This window comes from Tenrec ecaudatus, chromosome 13 (genome assembly GCF_050624435.1).
Source record: "Tenrec ecaudatus isolate mTenEca1 chromosome 13, mTenEca1.hap1, whole genome shotgun sequence".
Taxonomy (NCBI): Eukaryota; Metazoa; Chordata; class Mammalia; order Afrosoricida; family Tenrecidae; genus Tenrec; species Tenrec ecaudatus.
Window position 1 is genome coordinate 4,604,257 of NC_134542.1, and position 25,367 is coordinate 4,629,623.

A 25,367-nucleotide genomic window follows, 5' to 3' on the forward strand; every position below is an offset into this window, starting at 1 on the left:
GCGCGAGGGTGCGCTTCCCTGTGTGAGCACAGGCATGTGGAACAGGAATGTGTGTGCAAACGTGAGCAAGTGAGTATGAGCGTGGGAATGTCACCTTCTGTAGTGTGCAAGTATGTGAGCGTGACACTGTGAGTGGCTGAGCACATGAGTGTGAGGGTGCGAACGTGGGACTTTCAGGGAGTGTGAGGGTGAACATGTGCACAGGTGTATCTGTCTGCATGGTACTTTGAGTGAGCCCAAGTGTCTGTGTCAGAATGTGGCCCCGTTTGTGAATGTGATGGAATCCGTGAGTTTAACTCTAAGTATGTGAGTAAAGGTGTGTGAGGGAAGGTGAACAGCTTTGTGGGAATGGTGTGTGTGTGTGTGTCTACGTGAATATGAACCCTGGTGAGAGTTGTAGGGGTGTGTGTGTGAATGTCAGTGCTTGAGTGATGTGTTTTGAGTCTGAGTGTCTGTGTGAATACGTATATGTAAACATGTGGGCGTGAGGGGCATGACAGAGCTGTCAGGACAGCACTCAGGTACCCACCTCCCCGCAAAGCATGGCACTGAGACACCCTGTTTCAAAGCCCCCTTATCCTGCCTTCACCCTGGAATAGCCGGATTCCAGTCTGAACACGCATCAGTGGACTCAGAGGTACCAGGAGGACTGGTCCCCACACCCCCACCTTGGGGATGAATCGCAGCTCTGGCCCTGATGGGGCCTGCATTGGGCACCCCCCCACACACACACACAGTCACAATCTAACCCAGGCAGGAGCGGGTAAGGTCTTCTTTGGGACAGGACCTCCTCAGTGGATGCAGGAAGCTGAGGTCACTGTGGAGTGACGAACTGCCCATGTCGGGGGAGCTGGCCACATGAAGATGTGATGATGGAGACAGATGTGTGAGGCTACCACAGGCAAGGAACGCCTGCCTGGGGCCACCAGACGATGCAAGAGACCAGAGGGGACCCTCCCCCAGAGCCTCCAGGGAGAGCGTGGCTCTGTGACACCCTGAAGTCCAGACCCCCAGCCTCCAGAGCCCAGGGTGTGGGCCTTTTGTTTGATGCTCCCCGGAAACACACACATCACCATCAGGGAAACCTTTCAGAGCAGACGTGGACCTACAATGCATTCTCAGCGATGGACCTTACAGCCCAAGTGTGATGACCGTCTTCTGAGAGCCACTCTGGGCCCCACACTTGCACGTGTCAGACCTTCACACCTCACGGTGGCCCACAAGCAGAAATCCATTTCCCCTTGTTCTGTGGTGGCCTTCATCTTTTCCCGGCACCTTCAAAAGGATTGCCTAACTCTTCCACTGACCCTTGTCTGGGCCCATTCGACGTTCGTCTTTCCAAACACCGTCTTGTCCCAAACGCTCCCGTCTTCTCACCAAGCACACTGCCCACCATCAGCACCATGTTGTCATCAAGAGGGTCTGAATATGGGAAGGAAAGGCACCCCCACAGACCAGGTCCTACAGCAAACAGGTGACGGTCCGTCCTCGTTAGTGATCTCAAGGACAATACAAGGGTCTGCCTCCTGGTCCTGCACCACCCCCTCCATGAGGGCTGAGATCACCACCACAGCCAACAGGGCTCTCTCTGGCTGGTCTTTGTAAGCAGATCGCCAGATCAGCAGATCTTCCTCGTCTGTCCCAGTGGCAAGCTCCACGGACATCTGTTTGGGGTTCTGGAGACTCATGCCAGCCTCCACTGCCAGGCAGACACTGCGCTCGAGGGTCTGCGGCCTCCAGCCGGGGCCTCCTGAAAGGAAGGCGAGGCTCCAGTGCAAAACGGGCACACTCGCCCGCACATGTGTTGGCTGTTGTCTGTGGAAACCCAACAAGGAGCTCCTGCTCAATCCAACTGCCCGCGGTGCCTGAGCCTTGAAAGGGAAGGAAGTGATGAACATCCTTTTCTTCCAGGTGCGGAAAATCCTCTGAGGACTTAAGGACATGCTCAAAATACAGCCCTCTTCCCACCACATCCAAAACAAAAAGCAACTTAGCTCTAAAACAAGCCCAAGGCCAAGGCCAAGGCCAAGGTCACCTCCACTGACCTGACTCCGACCCATGGTGACCTCTAAGCCTGTAAGCCTTTATGGGAACAGACAGTCTCCTCTCTTACGGAGCCGGTGCCAGGTCGGAACCACTGACCTTGCAGCCACCAGGGTGGCCTTTGCCCCCAGACGGCCAGGCTCCCTGTCAGGACCCATCTTTCCAAAGAGTGACGAGGTCTGGGGTCCTCAACTGCGATTTGGCGCTCACCTGTACTCTCTTTATCTCTTTGTATTAAAACAAATTTATCTTCATTTATGCCGCAATTACCTATCAGGGTTGTTAATTTGCTGGAAATGAAGGGCTTGTTTAATTGCTCCTGGTAATCGGGGATTTAAATGCTGACTAATAAACAGTTACCTTCAGAACAGGCAAAGTCAAGGCAGCGGACATGGATTTTCGCGTGAGGGGGGGACACTTCTCACGCATCCCACCAAGGTGGTGAAAAAGAATCTAAGAATTTTAGACCAGACACCGCCACCACTATCCTCCCCCCAAATAAAAACTAAAAACCAAACCTATGATGAGATAAATGGGCCCCGGCCACCTCTGGGCTCCACCTCCGTCTGGTGTCGACAGCCACGCCCACCCCAGGGCAGTTTGGCTGTCCTCCAGCAGCAGGGCCACCCACGGCAGACCAGTTCCAGCAGTGGAAAATGGCTGATGTTCTTGCCATGAAAAAGCCCAATGGGTCTCCACAACCTGGCGTTGGACGCTATGCCGGACAATGAGTCGTGACCCGACCATGTCACGCCCATCTCTTCTGAGACGCAGACGACATGATGCAGAGGCACGGACCAGTGGGACTCGCTGCCACCAAAGAAGGAAGGGCCAGGAGTTGATCTTTGGACCCAGGGTCCCTGTGCTGGGAACCTCCTAGACCCAGGGAAAGCTTGATGTTTCTCCCCAGAGTGGAAGAGGAGGGAGGGAGAGGGAGATAAGAGAGGAGGAGAGAGGGAGAAAGCACCTTCCCCCTATTTGGAATGCTAAGGTCTGAGAGAGGACGGTTCCATTTGTGACCACTAACCCCGTGGGGGAAGCTCCCCCAGGGCCCAGACAAGAACATCACCACCACCTTCTGCCGCGTGCCTCAGTCACTTACTCACTCACTCTCTCATCGTGTCACCAGGCAGCTAGCCACGTGCCACAGAGCAGGACCCACACAACTCTTGCCCAGCTAAGCCTCAGGGAGGCAGCCCTGGTCACGGCACCTGTGGGAGGCCGAGTGCCTGCGTGGACTCCAACCCCTGACCTTTCGGTCCACAGCCGAATGGGATGGCAGCTCTCACCGCGTCGCGTCACAGGGCGTCACAGCACCAGGAGGCACAGGGCCACCTCCAGAGATGCCAACTCGCGCTCACCGTCATTCCACTGAATCGAAGGGAATAACCACCAAGGCAACGGACAGCCCTCGAAACAACAAACTACTGCCGAGTCACCTTCGAGGAGCCCGGTGGCCTAGTGGGCTTCCCAAAGGACTGCTACCCACAGAGTCAGCCACTGGGGACCACCAGCCACCCCGTGGGTGAAAGGAGCGGTGTGCCAGCAGCCTGAAGGATTTAGTCTCGGAAACTCACAGGGCAGCGCTCCTCTGCCCGACCAGGGTCCTGCGAGTCAGAGCCCACTCCTTGGCAGCCACTCTGGCTTGGTGTTTGGCGATGCCGTGGGCTGCCCGCCTCAAGGCCAGCGACTTGAACCCCCAGCCACTCTGTGGGTGCAAGTGACAGCTGTGGGTTCCAGTGAGCGCACGCCCAGTCCTGGGAACCATCCTGTCCGGCAGGGTGGCAGACCAACTTGGAGGCAGTGAGTCTCCTGTGTCTGAATACAGAAGCGCGAGAGTGTCATGGAGTGAGGCATTGCCAAAGAGCGGGCTCAGACGAAGACATCCAAAGCAAACTCCCTACCCCCAGGTCGATGCCGGGGCCCAGGATGGAACTGCCCCTGGGGGCATCCAGGACCGTCACTCTTCACAGGAGTGGGCAGCCTCTCACCCTCCTCTCTGAAGGAAGAAGACAGGTGCCGACACCCATAACCTCACCGGACTGGGGTGTCGAGAAAGCGGTACGTACATGCTGGCTGTCTCCAAACATGGCCTGCCTTCCCCACCCGCCACCATCAAAGCCCGCAGACTGCTCCAGAGACCACGGCCTGATTAACTTTCTCGCTGCTTATCCTCCAGTCGGATGCAAATGAGCATCTTTCAAGCCCAGGCGAGTGAAAATTCCAATAAATTGGCAATACAATTTAGCTGGCAGGCGCGCGCCAAGAGATGAACGACTTAAACAAAGGGCGGAAAAATGAGCCTGCCACTTCTTCTCAACTCGCCAAGTCGTCTCGCCCAGAACGGTGATGTCTCGGGAGCAGCAACATTTCTGACAACCCCAGGCCCCGCCTCCCAGAGGAGGTGAAGTCCCCACCCCCACTGTCATGCCTTCATTTTCCAGGCCAGGCGGCGCCCCATCCTGACACCAAGGGAGGGTCCTAGGTCTATTTATTTAATTTTTTTTTGGGGGGGGGGCTGATTTTTCACACAGCTGAATAAGCTAAGGGCCTCTAGTGTCAGAGATGGCAAAGGCAGGCCTAGGACCAGTGGACATCAAGACAGCGACAGTGCAGAGAGGAGGAGGACGATGAAGGAGAAGGAGGAGGAAGAGGTAGAGGAGGAGGAGGAAGAAGAGGAGGAGGAATAAGAAGAGGAGGAGGAGGAGGCTGCGGCAAGAACAGTCACCGTTGTTCAAACAAGGAGGCACGCCAGGAGCGGGTGTCACGGCCCCATCAACAGCGTCTAAAGCAGATGGAGCTGAGTTGCTGGGGCTACAGAGACTGTGGAGAGTGAACACACAGAGCCAAATCCAGAAGAGATGGGGACACTGACTGGTTGGCTAAGCAAGCTTCCAAATAACGACCGCTAAAAACAAACCCAACCAGATGACAGAACGGCTGGCCTCAGGCTTGGAGGCCGGGAAGCCTGGATGGAGAGAGCTAAGTACGAAGGCCAGGTTTTCGTGGTGACCATTCAGGGCAGCGTGAATGACATGTGCCTGCCCACAAGGACCAGCTCCGACCTGCTTCCTGGTGTCCTTCCCGTGGGATGAGCAGTGGGGGGGGAGGGGTCAGAACTCTCCTGAGGAGAGAGGGATGGCTCTATTCACAAGGAACGCTGTGACCTACATCCAAAGAGAAATTCCCATTTCACCACCCCCATTAAAAAAGACATTTTCTCCATAAAGGCAGGGGGTGGGGGGGGAGCGGACAGCTTGGCTTGGAGGCTGTCGGGGGAGGGGTGCCTGTCTCCGGGGCTATGGTAGTAATGAGCGCCCCCCTTTTCCATGGGCAGTAGCTCCTGTGAGAGGCAGCCCCTCCTGACAGTGACACCCCCCCCCATGATACAAGGTATTGTGATGTAATTGGGAAGAAGGATGAGCTGACAACACAGATTTCCACGCGGCTTCCAGGGAGCTAGGTGCTCCCGCCCTGGCCCATCAACTATCATTATTTAGCAGGATTACCACCCCCGAAGCCTCCTTCTCTGAAAGGGACAAGGCGTGTGAGCCCAGCTGACTTTGGGGACAGGGCAGCCTCTGCCCCATGTCCACACCATCACCAAATATAGGACAAATCCCAGGTCCCGATCAAAGAAGGCGCGCGGTTTCCAGGCGGATCTTCCTCGGAGGTAACTGCTGTTCAGGAGTCAAGTCTTTGCATAGAGCAACTTTTCCTCGGTTTTTTTTCAGTTGTGGCCTCCCCCCACGCTTTAATAAGAAATTAAGTTTATCAATTGCCATCGTAATGACTCAGGTAATTAAAAGGGCTCTAAATCTAATTTTATTTACACTTTAGACTACCTGAGGTCACCTCCGATCAAGATTTCGCCATCGTGACTAATCATGTTGGAGTGTTAATTAGAGGGTAGCTGGGAATACGGATTGATTTTGAATTTGTAATCTGCTATAACTGAATCAGAGTGAGGAAGCCACGCCAGCCTGCTCAGGCCCCAGCTTCAGGGCAGGGCGGATACCCGTCATAGAAGCAGGGCTCTTAACTCTGGGAGGCCACAGCTGGACAAATAAAAACGTGTCTCAGGACAACACGGCGTGTGTGCGTGTGAGTGTGTATACACAAGCCCAGCCACCCACTCCCCACGCAGACTCCCTTGGCGGTTCAGGAATTGAGGGCAGCTGAGCAGACTGCCCCCAATGCTTTACCGTAAAACACACAAAGCCCAGCAATACCCACTGACACCCTGAACTAGCTGCCACCGCGGGAGCCCTGGTGGCGTTGTGGTGACACATTGGGTGGCTAACCACAAGGTCAGCAGTTTGAAACCACCAGCCACTCCAAGGGAGAGACAAGGCATCCTACTCCAGTAAAGAGTGGCCGTCCGGAAACCCAAAGGGGCAATTCGACCCTCCCCTATAGTCAGCATTGACTTGATGGCAGTGAGTTTGATCTGGGGTTCTTAGCTTCTACAGTTGTAACGCGTTGCTAGACTGGATTTATTATACGGCTGCCCTTCTGTCCCCCACCCACCCATCCTCCCTGTCCATCCATGCACCTACCCATCTTTCATTCCAGTCACCCATCTCAACCCATCATGTACCCTTTAGTCCATCCAGTATCCAGGCCACCCTGCTGTCTTCAGAGCTGTCATTCAGGGAGGAAGCAGACAGTGCCAGGCAAGGAGGACAAACCTTCCCAGACAGAGCAGGCCCCCCGCACGTTCACCAGCAGTTCAGCGTTAGCACGGACACGGCCCACAGAAGCCGTTTCCCTTTGCATGCCCACTGGCAGGGAGGCAGAACCCTCTGCCGGATTTACGGCCCAGACATAGCTCTCCGCTCCCGATAGCCCTCTGATGAGCAAGCCTAATGGCTTTACTTTTATTACTTTTTAAGCACTTAATGGAGAAATTTAGACATTTTCACCAGACTGCGCTTCAGCCAAATGGCCCCCTTTCACAAATGGCAGATCTCGGAGATTCAGCCGTCCAGGGACTCCGCCACAGGCTGGTCTCAGGGTTGGCCCTGGGGGAGGAGGGGCTGTTTGTTTTTTAACAATTACAAAACACAGTCCAGGGACCAGTGGGCAAAGACTGACTCTAGGGTGGCTCCTTATTATTAAACTCAAGCCCACCACCTCTGCGTCGGTTCCAGTGCACAGCAACTGTGCAAGACCTGCCAGAACCGCTCCTGTGGGTTTCCAAGACTGTCACTCTTGACAGGATGAGAAAGCCTCTCTTTCCCCAGCGGAGTAGCCCAGTGGTTTTGAACTGCTGACCTTTTGGTGAGCAGCCCAATGCATAACCACTATGCCACCAGGGCCATTCGTGACTATTAGGCAAAATTTGACAGTCATTTAAAAGAAAAACGCAAACCCACTGTATTTAGTTTGCTCCCTCCACACTTATCACCACCCTCCCAGGAGCTGGGGGCAGCCTCTGATTCATCTCCAGCCCACTAGGTAGGCCTCCTGGATTTCTGCCGGGCCCAGCCACCGGCAAGAAAATGACGCCCTTGGGTGAATTCGGTCAGAAGGAAATCTCTCAAAGTTTTGCTTTACTTGTGATGCAGGTCCCGCCCCTTCTCCCCTTCTCCCCCTCACCCCCTTCACTGCAGCCCACAGCTGTGATGCCTCGTTTCAATTAATGCCCACGCAGTGAGCCTATCAATCACCCAGGGGTATAAATTTCCCATCTTTCTCATTAGCTACACTGCTGCGAAGCTTACCCGCACGCACGCACCTTGCCTGCCAAGGGGCTGTAAATTACCTGGCCCAAGCCCCTCGCCCGCCTGCCCACCGTCAGAAAGAACAGGAATGATTCGAACAAAGTCTCGCTGAGACGAGCTGCCATGCCACAGTGTGATTTACGAGCCTCGGAAAAAAAGGGGAAATAAAAACTAAATAAAGTACACCCCCCCAAAATCCCGAAGCCAGCGGGTCTCTTTGAGGCTGCTTATGTAGCTGAAAATCTGGAAATGGCCTGTCGTTAGCACTACTACTAAGTTTTATGTGCAAAATCCAATTTTCTTTGGAAATGTTTTTTGGGGGCTGCTTTTGTCAATCATCTCTGTTGCAGCTACCTGTAGCCTGGCATTTCTCACCCATAAATCCCACGGCTCAACCCATAAAGCTGTAAGGGGGGGGGAAGATCCGCTCCCCACTATAAGAGAAAGCATTTTTAAAATTTTCTCAAAAGTTTATCTTCTTGAAGAGCTCTGGTGGCATAGTAGGCCTTGCAACCACAAGATCAGCAGTTTGAAACCACCAGCTGCTCCTCGGGAGAAAGGAGAGGCTTTCTGCTGTAATGAACGACAGCCTCCCTCGGAAACCACTGGGCAGCCCTACCCTGCCCTACAGGGTCGCTGTGAGTAGGAATTGACTCAGTGACACTGAGCTCTTGTTTTGGGGGATCAGCGAGAGGAGGAGAAGCCAGTACTGGGGAGAGGGGGAGGTCCCGGGAAGGGGTCACCATCCTCTTTGTCAGAGATGGTGCCTGATGCTGTTGCCCTCATCGGTCTCACCACAGACTGGGACGGTGCGGGTCACAGTGGCAGGGAAGGAAGGCCCATGCATTTTCAAATCCTTGCACCGTACCCTCCAAGTATAGCCGGGGATTTGGGAGGGTCCCTGCACTCTGATGGGAACCTTGCACAGCCCAGTCCCAAAGGTCAAGGTTGCCAACCAGAAGGCCGAGTATGACCCCCCTGGAGACCCCTGCAGCATGCAGTCCTACTCCGGCCAGGCTGCTGGGATTTGGAATCGACTCAAAGGTCTCTAGCTATCGGTCATTTGCAAAGCAGCTGCAGCAGCAGCACAGAGTCTGACTTAGGCCCGGCCACTTCCCGAGCAAGGAATTCTGATGGTGCAAGGTCAGAGGTTTAAGCCCACCAGCTGGCTGATGGGCGACGGATGAGGCAGTCCGCTGAGATGACTGCCTTAGAATCCCCCGGCCCACAGTGCCTGGATGGCAGTGGGTTTGGGCTGGGTCGCTTCCACCAGCTGGCCATTCTGCAGCCAGGGACTCCTGGTATTTGGTCACACCCATTTAGTGCCGAGCTACATTAAGTGCATGACTCAAACCACAACAGCCGAGGCAGGTAAGCATGACTCTGCCCACCTGGTGGAAACTGTCACAGACAGGCGTCTGCAGCCATGGCAGCACTGTCATCTAGTGGCCACCTCCCTCCCTGCACTGGCTTTCCCCAGCAGCAGAAGATGACAGTCTCTTGACACCACAGCAGCTGGTCACAGAACCAGAACTGGAACTGCTTCCTACCCAATGAGCTAGCAGTGTGCTCTGTCACCAGTGACTCCACCCGGTAGGACCACAATGGTTTCTGGATCGCAAACATGCTCACCAGGTAAGATGAGGTCAAAGCCATTCCAAGAAAAGAGATCATGGAAAAGAGCATTAAATGGAAGACGTAACAAGCGATCTGCACGGTCAGCAGTTCGAAACCACCAGCAGCTCCCTGAGAGACAGACTAAACAGTTAAAGTCTTGGAAGGCCACAGAGGGTCACCATGTGTCAGCACTGACTCGATGGCAGTGGATTTGGTTTTGAAGTATCTCAGTAAGGCAGTTGTATCTCAGTGAACTCACTGCCAATCAGTCTATACCAACCCACAACTCTACACAGGGTTTCCAAGACCATAAATCAACCAACCAATATCTGCTTAAAACACCGGTTCTCAACCTATGGGCCACGATCCCTTTGGGGGTTGAATGACCCTTTCACAGGGGTCACCCGATTCATAACAGTAGCAAAATTACAGTTCTGAAGGGGCAACAAAAATAATTTTATGGCTGGGGGATCACCCACCACATGAGGAACTGTGTTGAAGATTCCGGCATGAGGAAGCATGAAAACTGCTGATCTAGGATGTCCTGGCGGCAGAATGGGCTGCAAACCACAAAGCCACCAGCTGCTGTGAGGGTTAGTCTACTTCCCTAGAGAGTGACAGTCTCCGAAACCTCTGGCCAGTATTGAGTTCAGGTGCACAGGGACTGCTCCATCTAGTGGCACCTCCGTGTATGGTCAGAGTGAACTGTGCCCCGTGAAGCTGTCTGGAGCTCCCCAGACCTTTTTCTCTGGACGAAGCAGCCCAGCACTTCATGAGCATTTGCACCACCCAGGACAATTCTCTGTACTTTGTGAAGCCTGCCATCATCCCCATCGGAAAAGATGGAAGAAAGTAGATGAACGCTTGCCTGAGAGACGTAAGCAGAGGTACGCACGCACTTGTACTTGGCGGGGGTTTGGATAGAAGCCATAACCTTCACACCCAAAAGCCCCAGAGAAGGACGAGATCGGAGTAGGACAGCCAAGAGCTCCTCCCAGCTCCGAACTCACAACAAACTGCTCTGTCAGCCCAACTGGCGATAATGGAATGCCAGCCCTTGACCATTCCGATGGGCAGCCCGCCGATCAGGGAGCAGGCCGGAGGCGGGCAGAGCTCAAGCTAGTCCTCTCACTGCCTCCTTCCAAGCCCCTCGGCCCCCACTCCCCCCAATGGGATTTCCTTTGGTTATCGTTTCATTTCCTAATTGATCCCAAGTTACCTCCTGAGGGTGAACTGGAGCAGGTGGCTGCTGGCATCTCAACAATTGTTTGGGAGCCCTGATCGCGTAGGGGAAGAGGCATAAACGGCCAAGTGGCGGTGTCGCTCTCTGCACAACTCAGGGGGGTTTGTACCCCACATGTAGAGGTGTACTGGACAGCAGGCCAGGGAGGTCACTTGCTCGCTCCTGAAGGGGTAAGCAGAGGCCCACGCAGCACCAGAGGAGGGGAGCCTGAAATACTGACTTGTGCGGGCCAAGTTCATCTGTGGAGGATGGGCTGATTTTCCTGAGTTTAAAAGAGTGTTTAAGTGTGCAGGCAAGTGTACCTGTGTGCAGTCCGAGTGTATCCATCCATATGCAGGCAGACAGGCCGGGTAGGTGGGCTAATGCAGATGAGCAGGCGCAGGTGAGCACATTTGTATGCAGGTGAGCAGGGCCTTTCCGTCCATCAGAGGTTTGAGTGCTGCTGCTGACCCAGCACTTTGATGGGCTTAGAGCAGTGGTTCTCAACCTTCCTCATGCTGTGACCCTGACGGTCTAATTATGTCAGTAATTTTGTACCCATTGTTTTGCACAAAATTTGGATTTTTATCTTGTAGGCCTGTAATTCTTAAGAAATAACTCATTTTAATCTCTCTAGCAGACATTCCAGGTATGATAAACTTTAATACACAAAATCATAAATTAGAATATAATAAATATTAAAATAGAAGAACTTTTCCAATAATGTAATCAAATCAAAACCACTGAAATTTTTCAAAAAGGGTGCGACATCAAAGGTGCATTCAATAAACATCCTGGGTGTGAAAAACTTTGAAGCCTGGGACGGCACAAAGTCCGACGTCACAATCAGGACAATGGAACCTGGTTCCCTTTCTATTCTCTTTCCGTGGCCCTCTCGCTTTGAGCAACAAACCACACCCGTCCTTGCAGGTGCTGACTTTTTTCAGTTGGTGGGATATAGTCCATGAAGTGATGACCAGTCAGGCGTCTGGGTTGACAACGTCAACAGCGCGACGTCCAGGTCTATTCACAGCCATTAATGGTGTTTGGGGTTTCACATAGATCCGTTCAGCAACTTTCCAAATGACATCAGGATGAACCAAAGGCTTGTCACCCTTTGCTCTGTGCAGAATGCAGGCATTCCACACGCATCGCTCGAGAAGATACCTGAAGATCTTCTTGGCGTATTTCTCTGGCTGTTTCCGCGTTGCTGGGTAGAATGTAAGTGCGTGGCCGGCTCTGTCGACACCTCCCATGGTTTGATTGTAGTCTGTCACTCCTTGTGGCTTCATGGCTTCTTCCCCACCTTCCTTGTGCACCATAGCAGGTGAGGGATTATGAACTGTACTCATTAGACACACATCTTTCTTGTCCCACCATCGCAGGGCCATCACCCTGCCTTTCTGCCAGGCAACCATTGCTCCGGTTTTTAGCTGCTTCTTGCCAAACATTGCTGGCACGTCACACTGGTTAGCCATGACGGTGCCATGGGCATCGGTTTTGTTTTTTATAAGAAGCTCCTAAAGTTTAGGGGATGCATAAAAGTTGTCAGTTGTAACACAATAGCCCTGATTTAGCAATGGCTCAGTGAGTGTTAGAACAGAAGATGTTGCCATTCCAAAGTCGCTGTATTTTGCATGGAATGTTGTGCCTTTTCCAGTGTATATGACCTAATTCCAAATGTAGCCAGTTGATGATTCACAGAGCATATAGGATTTTATGCCAAACCGTGCTCTCTTTGATGCAAAGTGCTGTATCCAGCTGAGCCATTCCTTACAGGTCATTAGACTTTCCTTTCTGCCAATGTCTCTTCCTGACACATAGGTCTGCTGGAAATTCTTTACAATCATTTGATATACTTCCCAAATTTTTTTTAGTTTTGGTGTAGGATGAGTAGTTTCATCAAATTCTTGTTTGGGAAGTGAAAAAAATTTCATAATCAGGGAAAATCTATATTCTGACATAACAGTGCCAAAAAATGGAGTTGCGAGTAATTTATTGGTGCTCCAATACCATTTCCGCACGGGTTTCCCCACTACTTCCTGAAGTATTATTAGGTCCAGAAATTTCCAAATGTCATCTTTGGTCACTGGTTCCCACTTTCCGCTTCTTGAAAACATATGAAGCAGAGTAGTGGATTGTTGCTCTTTGTACCGGTTTGTCTCCGTAACAATTTTTTCAATGACCTCATCGGTCAGAAATAATTGTAGGTATGCCAAAGGGTTGTTGTGGTCAACGTCTACTTTCCTACCAGGTGCTCCAGTAAATGGGAATCTTGGGGGAGCTGCCTGATCCGTACGGCAGACAATAGAGCACCAAGTTCGCACATCGCTGAGCTCAGGTACGGAATCGTCACTGTCGTCACTTATCAGTGTCAGTGTTGGATGATGAATTTCTCCATGAACCACTATCGCTCAATTCTGCGAGTAATTCTAAGTCACTGTCGCTGTCATTTATCTGGTCTAAAACGCCCTTTGTGCTAAAATGACACTTTTTTGATGCCATGGACAAAAAATGTCCAGGCAAAATTTTTTTCCAAATGACAGTAAAAGGGCAAACAGGGCACTGGAGACTGATCTAGGGACAAATCTGAGGTGATTTGCTTTGATACAACGTAATCCTCACAGGTTACACTGTATCACTGTCTGTGTGTATGTCTCTTTTAGACTTGCAGTTTTGAATTTCCCGCCCAGTCCCGCCCCCGTGCAGCGACACTGCACGCAGAGAACAGAACAAACAAGGAAGTCAGATCGCTTTGCAATCACAGCGGAGGACACCGCTGGACCGGGGAGCAGTTAAGGGACTTCTCTGCAGTGTGATCCCCGAGTGGGGCTCAGGGTTACCGCTTCTGACAGTTAACATTCACCCCGAGCTACACTCAGGATTACCACCAGGGAGGTTAATACTGTTCCTCATGTTGTGGTGACCCCATATGTGGGCATATCTGTATGTGGGAGGACCCATCTGGCGAAGGCTAGAGGAACAGTGTCTCGGTTCCTAAGACCATCGGAAATATGGTCTTAGGAGAACCCCCAAAGGGGTCGCGACCCCCAGGTTGAGAACGGGTGGCTTAGAATAAGGGTTGTGCACACTCCTGGGCCACCAAGGAGGCAGCAGTGACGGCCCCACGAGACAGGAAGAGCCCAACAAGTAGAAGGCAAGTCCGTCCATCCTTCTTGAGTCTGGGCTGAGGGGACCAGTACTGACCCATGTGGCTTGCAGGTCAGGGCCGACTGGGCAGCATCTACACGTCTCAGAACACGGGGGCAGGTCGACCCTGTCCTCCAGGGTCACTATGAATCCACTCCATGATGGGAGTTTGGTGTTGAAAGGGCCCAGGCAACTCACTCTGCGGGTCCTGTATTTGCCTCAATGGAGGGATACCGCCACCTGCCTTGAACACATCACTTGTCGCTCCCCCCCACCCCCCCGCATTCACACCTTTTCACGCCGGAACACATACCTCCCAGACCTGACTTTCCCATGCACTGAAAACTTCCCCACTTCCCCGACGGCTCTGGCTCACTGCCACCTCCCCTCCATTGTAGGATGCCTGGTGGCATAGTGCATTAAACATTGGGCTGCTAACCACAAGGTCAACAGTTCAAAACCACCTGCCACTATGAGGGAGAAAGATGAGGCTTTCTGCTCCCATAAACAGTCACAATCTCAGAAACTCACATGGGCAGTTCTGCTCTGTCCTATAGGGTCCCTGTGAGGCAAAACACCTTGGTGGCCAGGAGGGAGAGTCATCTTACTATGGTGCCCAGGAATTGAACGCACAGCATGTAATCTACTAACTCGCTTTTCAAAAAGACAAAAAAAAAAAAAAAAGAGAGAGAGAGAGAGAGGTGAATTCCTCTTGTTCCCCACTAGGAGTTTTGGTCCAATTGTATGTCTGGTCTGCACCCCTCTGACTACTGGTCTACAGCCCATCACAGGTTAGGCAGAGGTCCCCCGATTCACCCCTAGCACCCCAGGTGCCTCTTGAAGGTGTGTGGTGTGGATACCGGAGTGCCACCTCCCAGAGCCTGACCCTCTGCATAGCTACAGCACCCAAGCAGGGTGCCAGGGGCAGCCCTGTAGCCCCACCCCTCCGGAGCGAGGGTGCCCAAAGATTGACTGGCAGGCAGAACACTCCTGGAGATGACACAGGCTCTGTGCCCAAGGCAGCCTGGTTCCATCTCTCCTGCCACAGGGGCGTGCAGAGCGGTAAGGAGGAGGGGTCTGGCTCCCTGTCAGGGAAGCACTTTGAGCGAGACCACTGGCTCAATAGCTCGCCTGCCTTGTGCGCGGTCCTGGTGCTGAGGCAGTCATTCACGGGCTTTATGGCGTGGGCGAAATGGTGTCGTAAAGCAGCGTGTGAGCTTTAGGATGTCTGCATTCTGCACCCTGGTGGGAGGACACTGGGTGAGGAGCAGCCTAGTGAATGGTGCCAGTGCCCCCTGGTGGCCACGCGAGAAATCACACAGCGCCTATGGGAGGGGCTCAAACACAGGAACAATTAGTGGGACTGGGGCCCAGGGCAGGGTTGTGAACAGGGGCACGATGAGTCAGAACAGACTCGATGCACCTGAGACGACAAGTAGAAGGCAAGTCCCCGCCATCCTTCATGAGCCCTGATCAAGGGGGCACCGTTACTGACACGTGTGGCTCGCGGGTGAGGGCCTGCTGGGCAGTTTACATGGTGACTCCAGCCTTGCATGCCTGAGCACATTGTGACAGTGGCCTGTACTATACGCACCCACTCACTCATCCACCACCCCTCCCCCCCACTACCATTGAGTGGAGGCCAATTCACGACAACTCCTGTGGTCTCCGGAGACTACATCTACGGGTGCACAGAGCCCCAGGGCTCATGTTCTACAAAAAAACAAAGACAGCTGAAGGAGGCTTGCTGCTCCCAACCAGGATTTTTAAAGTGATCAAAAACTTTCAGGTTTGTCTGCATCTTTAAAACGGTCCGGTGAGGGCCTGGTTTCCAGCCCGCCTGGTTAACGTTTGTGAGCCCTGGTGTGCAAGGGTGAGTGCTCGGCTGCAAAGGGGCAGGAGAGACGCGTGGCAGTCGGCCTCTGTAGAGAGTGCCACTCTCCCACAGGGTCACTCACTGCCCTCAAGCCCATTCCCACCACAGCAGCCCTGCGGGCAGCAGGCAGCGTGCAGCTGACCCCGTGAGCTCTCTCTCCACTGTAACTGCTCACAGGAGCAGAAAGCCTCATCTTTCTCCCGAGGAGGCTGGTGGCGGGGTGGTTTCTAACTGCTGACCTCAGGTTAGCAGCCCAGCGCTTCACCACCACGCCACAAGAGGCCCAGGAGTCAAAATGACTCAGCCTTGTTGTAACTGCGCTCTCTAACCAGGGTTGGTGGTCTGTGAAGTGATGGGTCTTGGGTCCTCCCAGCCCTCAAATCCTGCAAGCACACAGCCCGGGCAAGAGATGGCTGCTGCCACCTCCAGACCCTGGGGGCGGGACGGGGGCTGCCACGAGTTAGTGAGCATGTTGGGCTGCCCACCTCAAGCTGGCTGGAAGTTTAGGAGCCAGCCCCTGAGTTGCCATGGTTCCACGGACCTTGGATCCACAGGACTCCACGCCTACCCGCCTGTGGTCCCCCAGCTTCCTCTTTCTGCACCACTGGCCTGCAGCACTGGGTCTTTCAGGGCCCAGCCAGTCTCAGAGCCATGGACTTGACTGGGCTGGGCTGCCTCCTTGTTATTACGATACCTCTTTTCATAAAGTGTCTTCTTCCATCCACAGGACATCGCCGGCTTTGTTTCTCTAGCCTTCCCGGTCTAACACTCAACACATACACCACACACATTCCCACTCCCCTGCACATGACACCTTTCCCATCCTGAGCGGAGTGCACCTGCCCCAGAGTCCAGTCCCTCATGGTGTGTGTGTGTGTGTGTGTGTGTGTGTGTGTGTGTGTAGAGTCCTTAAAGAGGAGACTGGGACAAAGCTCTCCAGCAGGGCAGAGAACTATTTGGTCCACAGTTTTCAGTGTCATGGACAGAATTTGTTCTTGGCCCAGCAGCGCAGCCTCCACATGAAACCCGAGCCCAGCATATCTGTGTTTTATGACTCAAGGCCGGCAGCAGGGTGAGGGTTAACGCAGGCATTCTCCCCCACACACTCACACCCCTAGCACCTACACTTCCCAAGCCCAGCAAGTCCTGGCCCCGGCAGGAGAAGTCAGAGGGTAGCCCTCCAGCAACAGTTCCCCAGGATGCACCCCACAGGATGCACCCCACACCCACACCCCTCAAGCCTCTCTGGTCTGCGAGACCATCAGTGTTTCCTAAAGAACACGAGACGGTTTCTTCCACTGAGATTTCAAACTGGAGAACCTTTCCTCAGCCCGGCTCCTTCTAGTGACACTGGGAACAGTCTGGAGGGCTCTGTGGGTCTGGGGCTGAGGGTCCATACTCCACAGGAGCATGTTGTCAGGGGAATGTGGGTGAGGGCGAAGATGTGGCTGCCAGGCTCCCTGCCTCTGCAGGGGACCATCCTCTGGGTCACCCTCAGGAGAGAAGGCTGCTTCAAAAGTCCAACCTCTGGGGCCACGCAGCAGGTCAGCGGGCTGGAGAGACGCCGACAGCAGCACTACTTCTGGACAGGATGACTCCAACGAGGGACAAGGTTAGAGGACACTGCGAGTTCCGCCACAACCTCATGTCTCCCTTGGAGCGACTGGTGGGCCCCATCCACTGACCTTTCGGCCCGCAGTGCGGCACACGCTCTTACCCCTCACCTCCGGAGCGGCGCAGGACGGGCAGCGCGGTGCTCTGTTGTACAGAGTCGCTATCCGTGGGAACTGACGGGAAGGCACGCGGCCACATCCCCACGTTAAAGATTCCGGGAGCATCAGTGATTGAACTTGACGGCGGTCATGGAGTGAAGTGTGTCCACTTGGCTGGGCCAGGATGCTCAGCAGGGTGCTATGGTGCCTTCATTCCGCCACCCGTTGTCATGATGGCCCGTGTTTCAGAAGTGGCTATGCTCGCGGGGCAGGATGCCGTCCACTGGGGCCAGGTTGGAGGTTGAGTTGATCTCTTCTGAGACATGAAAGGGTCGGCACGAAAGAGCAGAGATCAGGAAGATCTTCTACCACCAAGCAAGAACCGGAAGCAGAGCACTCCCCTGCCCCGAGAACCTCCTAGGAAGACTGATGTCCCGATACACAGAGCTGTCCAATGGACACAGGGTCCACAGAGCTTCCTTCCCAAGCTGTGAGTCAACAGGGAAAAAAGCCTTCCCCTGAATCCCTATTACCAAGTTTGAGTCTATATCAATGTATCGATTCTGGTTCACCAGCTGTTACAATGTATCACAGGGGTAAAGCCCTGTTTGATGTTTCTATGAACCTAGCATTTCAACCATAAGTCGAAAGTATTCTCTCAAGTCTTCCTAAAACCAAATGTGAGATGCTGTCCAGTCAGTTCTGATGCACGCTGCTCTCGCAGACACGGATCAAACACCTCTGGTCCCTCAGCACCCTCACGATCACCATCATGCCCGAGTTCATTCCTGTGGCCATCGGTCCATCCATCGCCTCAATGACCCTCTACTTCTCCTTGCACGATGCCTTCTTCAGAGCCGGTCCTTCCTCCCGATCACATCTCCAAGGACCTGAGACCGAGTCTTGTCACTTACTTTTGGGAGCAAGCTGCTGCACTTCCCCGACAGACGCGGCCATTCTTCTGGCATCGCCCACGGTCGCTTAAGTCTTCTTAACACATGGGTCCGGCGCATGGATTATGCTAACCACAAGTCAGCAGTTCAAACTTTCCAGCAGCTCTTTGGGAGACAGATGAGGTTTTCTGGTCCCATAAAAGATTTACTCTCTCAGAATCCCCAGGGGGAAGTGCTGCTCTGCCTTCCAGGGTCGCTATGGGTCTGAATTGACTAGAGAGCAGTCAGGTTTGGGGGAGATTGAGGACCAGGATGGAGCACGGCTATCTGCCTTGAACTCTGGGCTCTTTTAAGGTCAATCTCTATGGCAGTAGCTCTCAACCTTCCTAATGCCGAGACCCCTTAATACAGTTCCTCATGTTGTGATACACCCCCAACCATAAAATTATTTGCATTGCCACTTCATCACTGTCATTTTGCTACTGTGATGAATCGTCGTGTAAATACCTGATATGCAGGATGTATTTTCATTGTTACAAAAGGAACATAATTAAACAATTAAAACATAGTGACTAATCACAAAACAAAATGTAATTATATTTTGTGGCATATTTATGTTCTCTGATGGTCATAGGTGACCCCTGTGAAAGAGTCGTTTGACCCCCCAAAGGGGTCACGACCCAGGGTTGAGAACCACTGCTCTATGGGACCAAAGCAACTCTGAAGATCCGCGAGGAAGCTCCGGGGCAGTGAGGGGGGCGGGAGGGGGGGGTATCATCAGGGGAGGACCAGCGTGCAACTCAAAGAACCAGATCATGGTCTTCAAACAGCTCCTGGAGAAGCAGCTGAGTCGACTGCGTGTGTTCTCAGCAACAAAATAAACTATAAACAGACAGACAGATGGTCTCTGCCTAAGCCAGAATAACCTTCGGCAGGTTAGACAACTTCTCTCAGCTCGGGGTTACTTGTTGGGTGGCCCCTGGGATCCTCAGACTGACTGTGCACTCTGTGAGACACAGGGCGTGGATGTCATGCAGAACTGGACAGGCCTGCGGTCAGCAGCCCTTCCACCCACATGCCTAGCAGCCCACCTCTGTCCCCCCAGGAACCCAGGCAGCCCGACACAGCTGACCAAACTGAGTCCCTCTGTCCCCAAGGTGGATCTGGCCAGAAGAAGCCCTCTTGTGGTGGCCAGCTGCACCTGCGTCACCGACTGCACTGTCACTGGAGAGCAGGGACCAGTGTTCCAGGCACAGCATGGCCTCTATGCAGAGGCCAGAGGCATGTGTGCCTGCTGTGAGGTGATGGGACGGGGTTAATCCTCTAACCAAACCAAACCTTCGAGCCAGTTACCCCTGGGTGGACTCCGGCTCCTGGTGGTCCCTTGGTCCAGGTGTACAACAGGGATCCCCCCCAGGGTCCAGGGTTGAGAGCTTCCACTGATGACTGCCAGGCCTTTGTGTAAGACACTTCTGAGCAGATTTGAACCTGCAACCTCTTGGTGAACACAGAACACCTTAACCACTGCACCACCAGGGAGAGACTAGACAGCTGGGTGAGAAAGCCAGGGGCTGTGAGGGGAGATGAAAGACCAGGGGGAGCCCCCACACACAGACACCGTCTTGCAGAATTTCCCATGTGATGGCAAAGGGGAAGGTTGGAATGCTCCTCCTTCCTCTGGGAATTCACCTGGATTTTTAAAGGAACGGTACAGATTGCCTGTGTGGAGACAGTCCTGAAGCAGGAGCAGACGCACTACAGTCCCAGGTCATGCTCTGTGGCAGGAAAGGCAGTGAGGAGTGAATCAATTCAGGCAGATTCAACACCAGCCAGGAAGAACCTAGGCCAAGCTCCACCCCAGGCCCCCCGCCAGTCCTGCCCTACTCTGCTCCAAGCTGACCCCACCCCAGTCCACGCAGGCCCTGCCCAGGATCACCCAGCTCAGCACAGGTTCTCTGCCAGCCCCAGCTCTACTCCCCATTGGCTCCACCTACTCTACTCCACACGGCAGTGAGTCCTTGCTGGCCCCGCCCCACTCCCCCAGCACCACCCAGTCCTCTTGCAGGCCCTGCCCATAACCCCTCTAGGCCCTGTCCAGTCTCCCACAGGTCCCACCCAGGCTCCCCTGCAGGCTGTGCCCAGGTCTCCTGCCCAGTCCCACCCCAGTTTCTGGCCACCACACTCAGGCTCCCCCTCAGCTCTACCCACTCCCTCCTGGCCCGGCCCTACCCCCCAGCAGCCTCTTGGCACCCCCTCTCCCAGGAGGGGCCAGGGGGTGCTTTAAAGGAGGAACAAGGAGCTCGGGGATTACAGCAGAGCCAGGACCTTCGGACTCTTGCTCCATTCTCCAGGGGAAGAGAACTGCCCTGTCCTGGGTATTCCATTGCCCACCTGAGGAACCCTGCCTTCCCAACCTCCTCCCTGGACCACTGTTGCCCAGGACACCTCGGATCCCTCGAGGGCCCCACCCATCACAACCCAGAACCCTCCCAGACATGGCCCCAACTCCTGTGTGAACAGCTACACCATTTTAGTCTTTACAGAGGGGCCTGACTTCAGACCATCGTGGGGTGAATGTTTGTGGGAACCATGCAAAATGACAATAATGAAGTAGCAATGAAAATAATGTTAAGGTTGGGGGCTCACCACAACATGAGGAATTGTATGAGTCTTGGCATGAGGAAGGTTGAGAACCACTTCTCTAGAGCATGGGCTCCCAAATGGACATGGCCTCCCATTTCCAGAAAAACAAAACAACAGCAAAAATTCTCCCCGACGCCTGGCAATTAAAACATTGGTACTACATGCCTAAATTCAGAATATAGTACAGGCAGGCATCTTCTTTCTCAGGATCCCTGGTAGAGAGAGCTATGGTTATGCTGTATTGCTAACCGCAAGGTCGGCGGTTCAAAACCACTAATTGCTCCAGGAGAAAGCACTTTCTACTCTGGAAAGAGTGACAGTCTTGGAAACTCAGAGGCAGTTCTACTGTTTTATAGGGTTGCTCTGAGTCGGCAACAACTGGATGTGTGACTTTGGTTATCTGCTTTTACATAATAACGCCCCCCCCCCGCCATGATTCTTCCAGTGATCGTGTCCGCTTTCAACAATACTGTCTAGAAAGTCATTCTCAGACACACCCAGAGGGATACCCACATGTAGCATGAGGGGTTTCTGCTGTCCATCGAGACAAGTCCTGTCGCAGGTCTCTCAAAGCTGCCCGAGGGCCAGCATCAGGACAGAGCATCCTGGAAGTCCCTCTCCACGTTCAGACTGGCTGTCCTGAAAGCCCCAGGCCACACTCCGACTCACCGTCCTGGAAGACCCTCTCCACGTTCAGACTGGCTGTCCTGAAAGCCCCAGCCCACACTCCGACTCACCGTCCTGAAAGACCCTCTCCACGTTCAGCCCATAGGTGGCGCAGGTCTCATAGTAGGTGCAGCGCTTCAGGTCATTGGAGAGCTTCCGCGCTCGGCCGTCATCGATGACCCGCGGGTTCGTGGAGCTGATGGCATCTGAAACACATGGCCCACCGGGACCAGCTCGCATCGTCTGCAGGCAGGACCTCGCGCAGTGACCCGGCCTCTCTTAGGGTCCACAGCCACCTGTTAAGATTCTAGACTCTTTAAAACAGGGGTCCTCAAACTTTTTAAACAGGGGGCCAGTTCACTGTCCTTCAGACCCACCGGAGGGCCCGACTATAGTTTTAAAAAAAACTATAAACAAATTCCTATGTACACTGCACATATCTTATTTTGAAGTGAAAAACAAAACAGGGCAAAAACACAAGGCGGCCTGGATAAATATCCTCGGCGGGCCGCATGTGGCCCACGTGCGGGCCGTGGTTTGAGGACTCCTGCTTTAAAACATCACTTCTCCGACCCTAAAAATAATAGTCTTTGTCACCAGAACAGTCATTCAGAAACAAAGCCAACCCGGAAAATCAACCCTCGCTGTCCCTGAGCCCACTAGCCTCACAGGGAGCCTGCAGGGCAGGGCGGAATTGCCCCTGGGGGTTTCTGAGGTGCTTAACTCCTGAAGGGAGCAGAAACCTCATCTATCTCCCACGGAAGACTGGTGGGTTTGAACCACCAACCTTGCAATTAGCAGCCCAACTTCGCCCACCAGGCTGCCTTCACAGAAAAGAATGTTTAAGAAACTGGGGAGGAGTCAAAGTTCAGCGTGGATCCAGAAGAAAGGACTTGGGGGAGAAAGCAGGAACAAAATAAAGCCAAGCCAACAGCAAACACAGTCCCCACTGGCCCCAGTACCCAGAGCAGTCTGCCCAGTGTGCTTCTTTCTCCCATCTCCGGTGTCATCCCAGGCCGGTCCGGCAGCCACCAATCCCTCCAGTGAATGTCCAGAGTCCCAGGGGGTACCTGGCCCTGTGCTAGCTACGTGTTTGAAAGACATCTCTTCCACTTCAAGGCAGCTTTGTGCATGAGCCAAGTGAGAAGCATCCCACAAGAAAACCAAGGACACCTGGTGGCACAGTGGGTTACAGGTTGAGCTGATAACCATAAGGTTGGCAGTTCAAAACCACCAGGCGCTCCTTGGGAAAAAGATGAGGTTGTCTGCTCTCGTAAAGAGTGACAGCCTCAGAAAGCCACAGGACCAGTTCTACCCTGTCCTACAAAGAGTCAGAATCGACTTGGTGGCAGTAAGTCTGGTTTTTTATTTCTGAGCTGTTTCAATCGGCCACTTCACTGTGCCATCTCTAGAGCAGCTTCTATTGAGTTGGCTGTACTGTGGGACTTATGTGAGGCTGGAAGCTATGCTACCAGTGTTTACATGCCAGCAGAGTCACTGCTGCAGGGAGGGCGGGGCGCAGTGGAGCTGTGAACTGAGTCCAGGAAAAGACTGGCAGTCTTTGTCTGAGGACCACAACAGGCCTGCCAGAATGACTCACAGGTGAAAGGACTCTGGATCCACACCTGGGGGAGGGCATCCCATTTAGTGATGATGAGGACCAGCAAGGGAACCTCTCAGTAACAGAGAGGACACGGTGCCGCACCGACAGGCATGGGCATGGGGGGATGAGGCAGGACCAGGCTGTGTGTGGGGCACAGACAGCTCACCAACAGCTAACAACAACCTGGCCAGAACCCAGAACTTCTCCCTGGAGCCCTGGTGGTGCTTCGGGCTGGGCATTGGGCTGCTAACCACAAGGTCAGTGGTTCAAACTCGCCTGTCGCTCTGAGGGAAGACTGACAGTCTCAGGGTCACTGTGAGACAGAATCAGCTCAGGCGCTTTCAAAAAACTGTTGTAGTTCCCCCACTGACCACTAGAGGGTGCGCTAAGCATAAGGAACCGTTCCTGGGTGTGTCACACAGGCATCTCCCTCTGATATTTGAAGGATACCATTTATGAACAAGCAGTGCTCACGAAATGCCATCTTGGGGGACGCTCCCCCTTCTCCCTGGCGGTGTGGGCCGCTCTGACTCCCGGCTGTCACTTTCCGGAAGCACATGGCCACGCCTTCACAGCGGAGCCAGCACTAGGTGAGTTTCAGTCCAGGTCTCAGCAATGTCTACACCTGGGGGAGGTTCCCTAAAGGAGCCCTGGTAGTACAGCCATTAAAGCACTCACTGTGACCCAGAAGAGTGACAGGTATGGCCCCCAGTGGCTCTCTGTGGAGAAAGGTGAAAGGCATGGTTTTCGATACGCAGCCTGGAAACGCCCTGGGCCAGTACCTGCCTGTCCTGCAGGATCACGGTGAGTCCGAACTGCCTTGGCGGTGGGTGGGTTTGGCATTGTTAGCTAGGTGGCACAGTGGTTATGTGTTGGGTGTGAACCATAAGGTCAGCAGTTCCAAACCACCAGCAGCTCTGTAGAAGACAGGTGCACTACTCCCATAAAGAGAGCCTCAGAAGCCCCCTGGGGACCCTGTCCCGCCCGCAGGGTCGCTGTGAGCTAGCATCGACTCAATGGCAGGGAGTTCACTCCATCCTGGTGTCTTCAGAGCGTGCCCTGCCCTGCCCTGCCCTGTGTGCAGCTGGGCTCTCCGGGGACACGGCTGAGGTAAAAGTACGGTTGTAGAGAGATGTGAGCCCAGCCCCACAGCCCAGGATTCCAACTCACAAAGTCATGGCCTGCCTGGTTTCCATGCAGACCACCTCATCTTTCCTCCGTAACAGTGGCTGGTGGGTTTGAACCACCAACTTTCCAACTGGGAGCCAAGCACTGACCCACAGCCCCACCACATCAGAAACAAACACTGTTTCAAAGAGGCATCATAAGCAGGGAGCCTACAGACTGGCTGATAAAGCAATTGTTGCCTCAGAGAACAGAGAATGTGGAGACCTGAAGGCACAAGTCAGGAACTCCTGTGGTGTAGTGAGCTGCATGTTGGGCTGTTAACTGCAAAGTCAGCTGTTTAAACCCACCCAGCGCTTCCCAGGAGAAAAGTGAGACTTTCTATTCCCGTCAAGATGGACAGTCTCAGCAACCTACAAGGGCAGCGCCACCCTGTCCTCCAGGATCGCTCCAAGTCAGTGCGTGGGATTTGGGAATCTCAATGCACAAACAGCCCGCTGAGGTAGGGCTGTGGGCACATACACCCGCTGGGCACATACTCACCCTGGGATGCATACCCACCTGGGCACGCACACTCACCCTGGCATGCACACCTGCCCCAGGTACACTCACCCTGGGTGCCCACCAGGACGAGCGGGATCTCGCCGGTGTTCCGGTAGTTGGCCATCCGGCTGTAGTAGTGGTACACGGTCTGGAAGCTGATCTCGTCCTCCAAGCTGAAGACGAAGATCACAGCGTCCACCCACATGGCGAACTGGGGCGGAAGGAGAGTGTCAGGAAGGGAGCTGGGGTCCGCACCCACTCAATGTGCAAGCTGCATCTGTACCTTGGGGCTCCCCAGAGTGTCCCCTTCGCCACTGCCAACCCAGGCCACACGTCCCTAGGGGACACAAGCCAGCCATCACTCCTGAGCTGTCTGTCCTCCTCCTGTGGCCTGGCCAGTCCCCGCCCTGTTGCCTGACAGCCAGCTTTCCCTCTACACCAGGCCGCCCAACCTGGGCCACCCTAGCAAGCTTCGGCTGGGATGTCCCAGAGGCCAGCATCCCCTCAGGCTGCAGTGAGGGCTCTGGGTCAACAGGCTGGCCGGAAGC

At 53.9% G+C, this 25,367-nt stretch overlaps 1 protein-coding gene across 4 annotated transcripts in view; it reads right to left on the reverse strand.

Moving 5' to 3' along the window:
- Nucleotides 1-25,367, reverse strand: part of AGAP1 (ArfGAP with GTPase domain, ankyrin repeat and PH domain 1) — a 411,022-nt gene that overhangs the window by 247,074 nt on the left and 138,581 nt on the right. For all 4 annotated transcript variants that reach the window (XM_075529186.1, XM_075529185.1, XM_075529188.1 and 1 more), the window contains exons 5-6: nucleotides 24,889-25,030; nucleotides 21,620-21,754 (exon numbers count right to left, since the gene is read on the reverse strand). In XM_075529186.1, coding sequence (XP_075385301.1) covers nucleotides 21,620-21,754; nucleotides 24,889-25,030 — 277 coding nt within the window. The remainder of the gene's footprint in view (nucleotides 1-21,619; nucleotides 21,755-24,888; nucleotides 25,031-25,367) is intronic.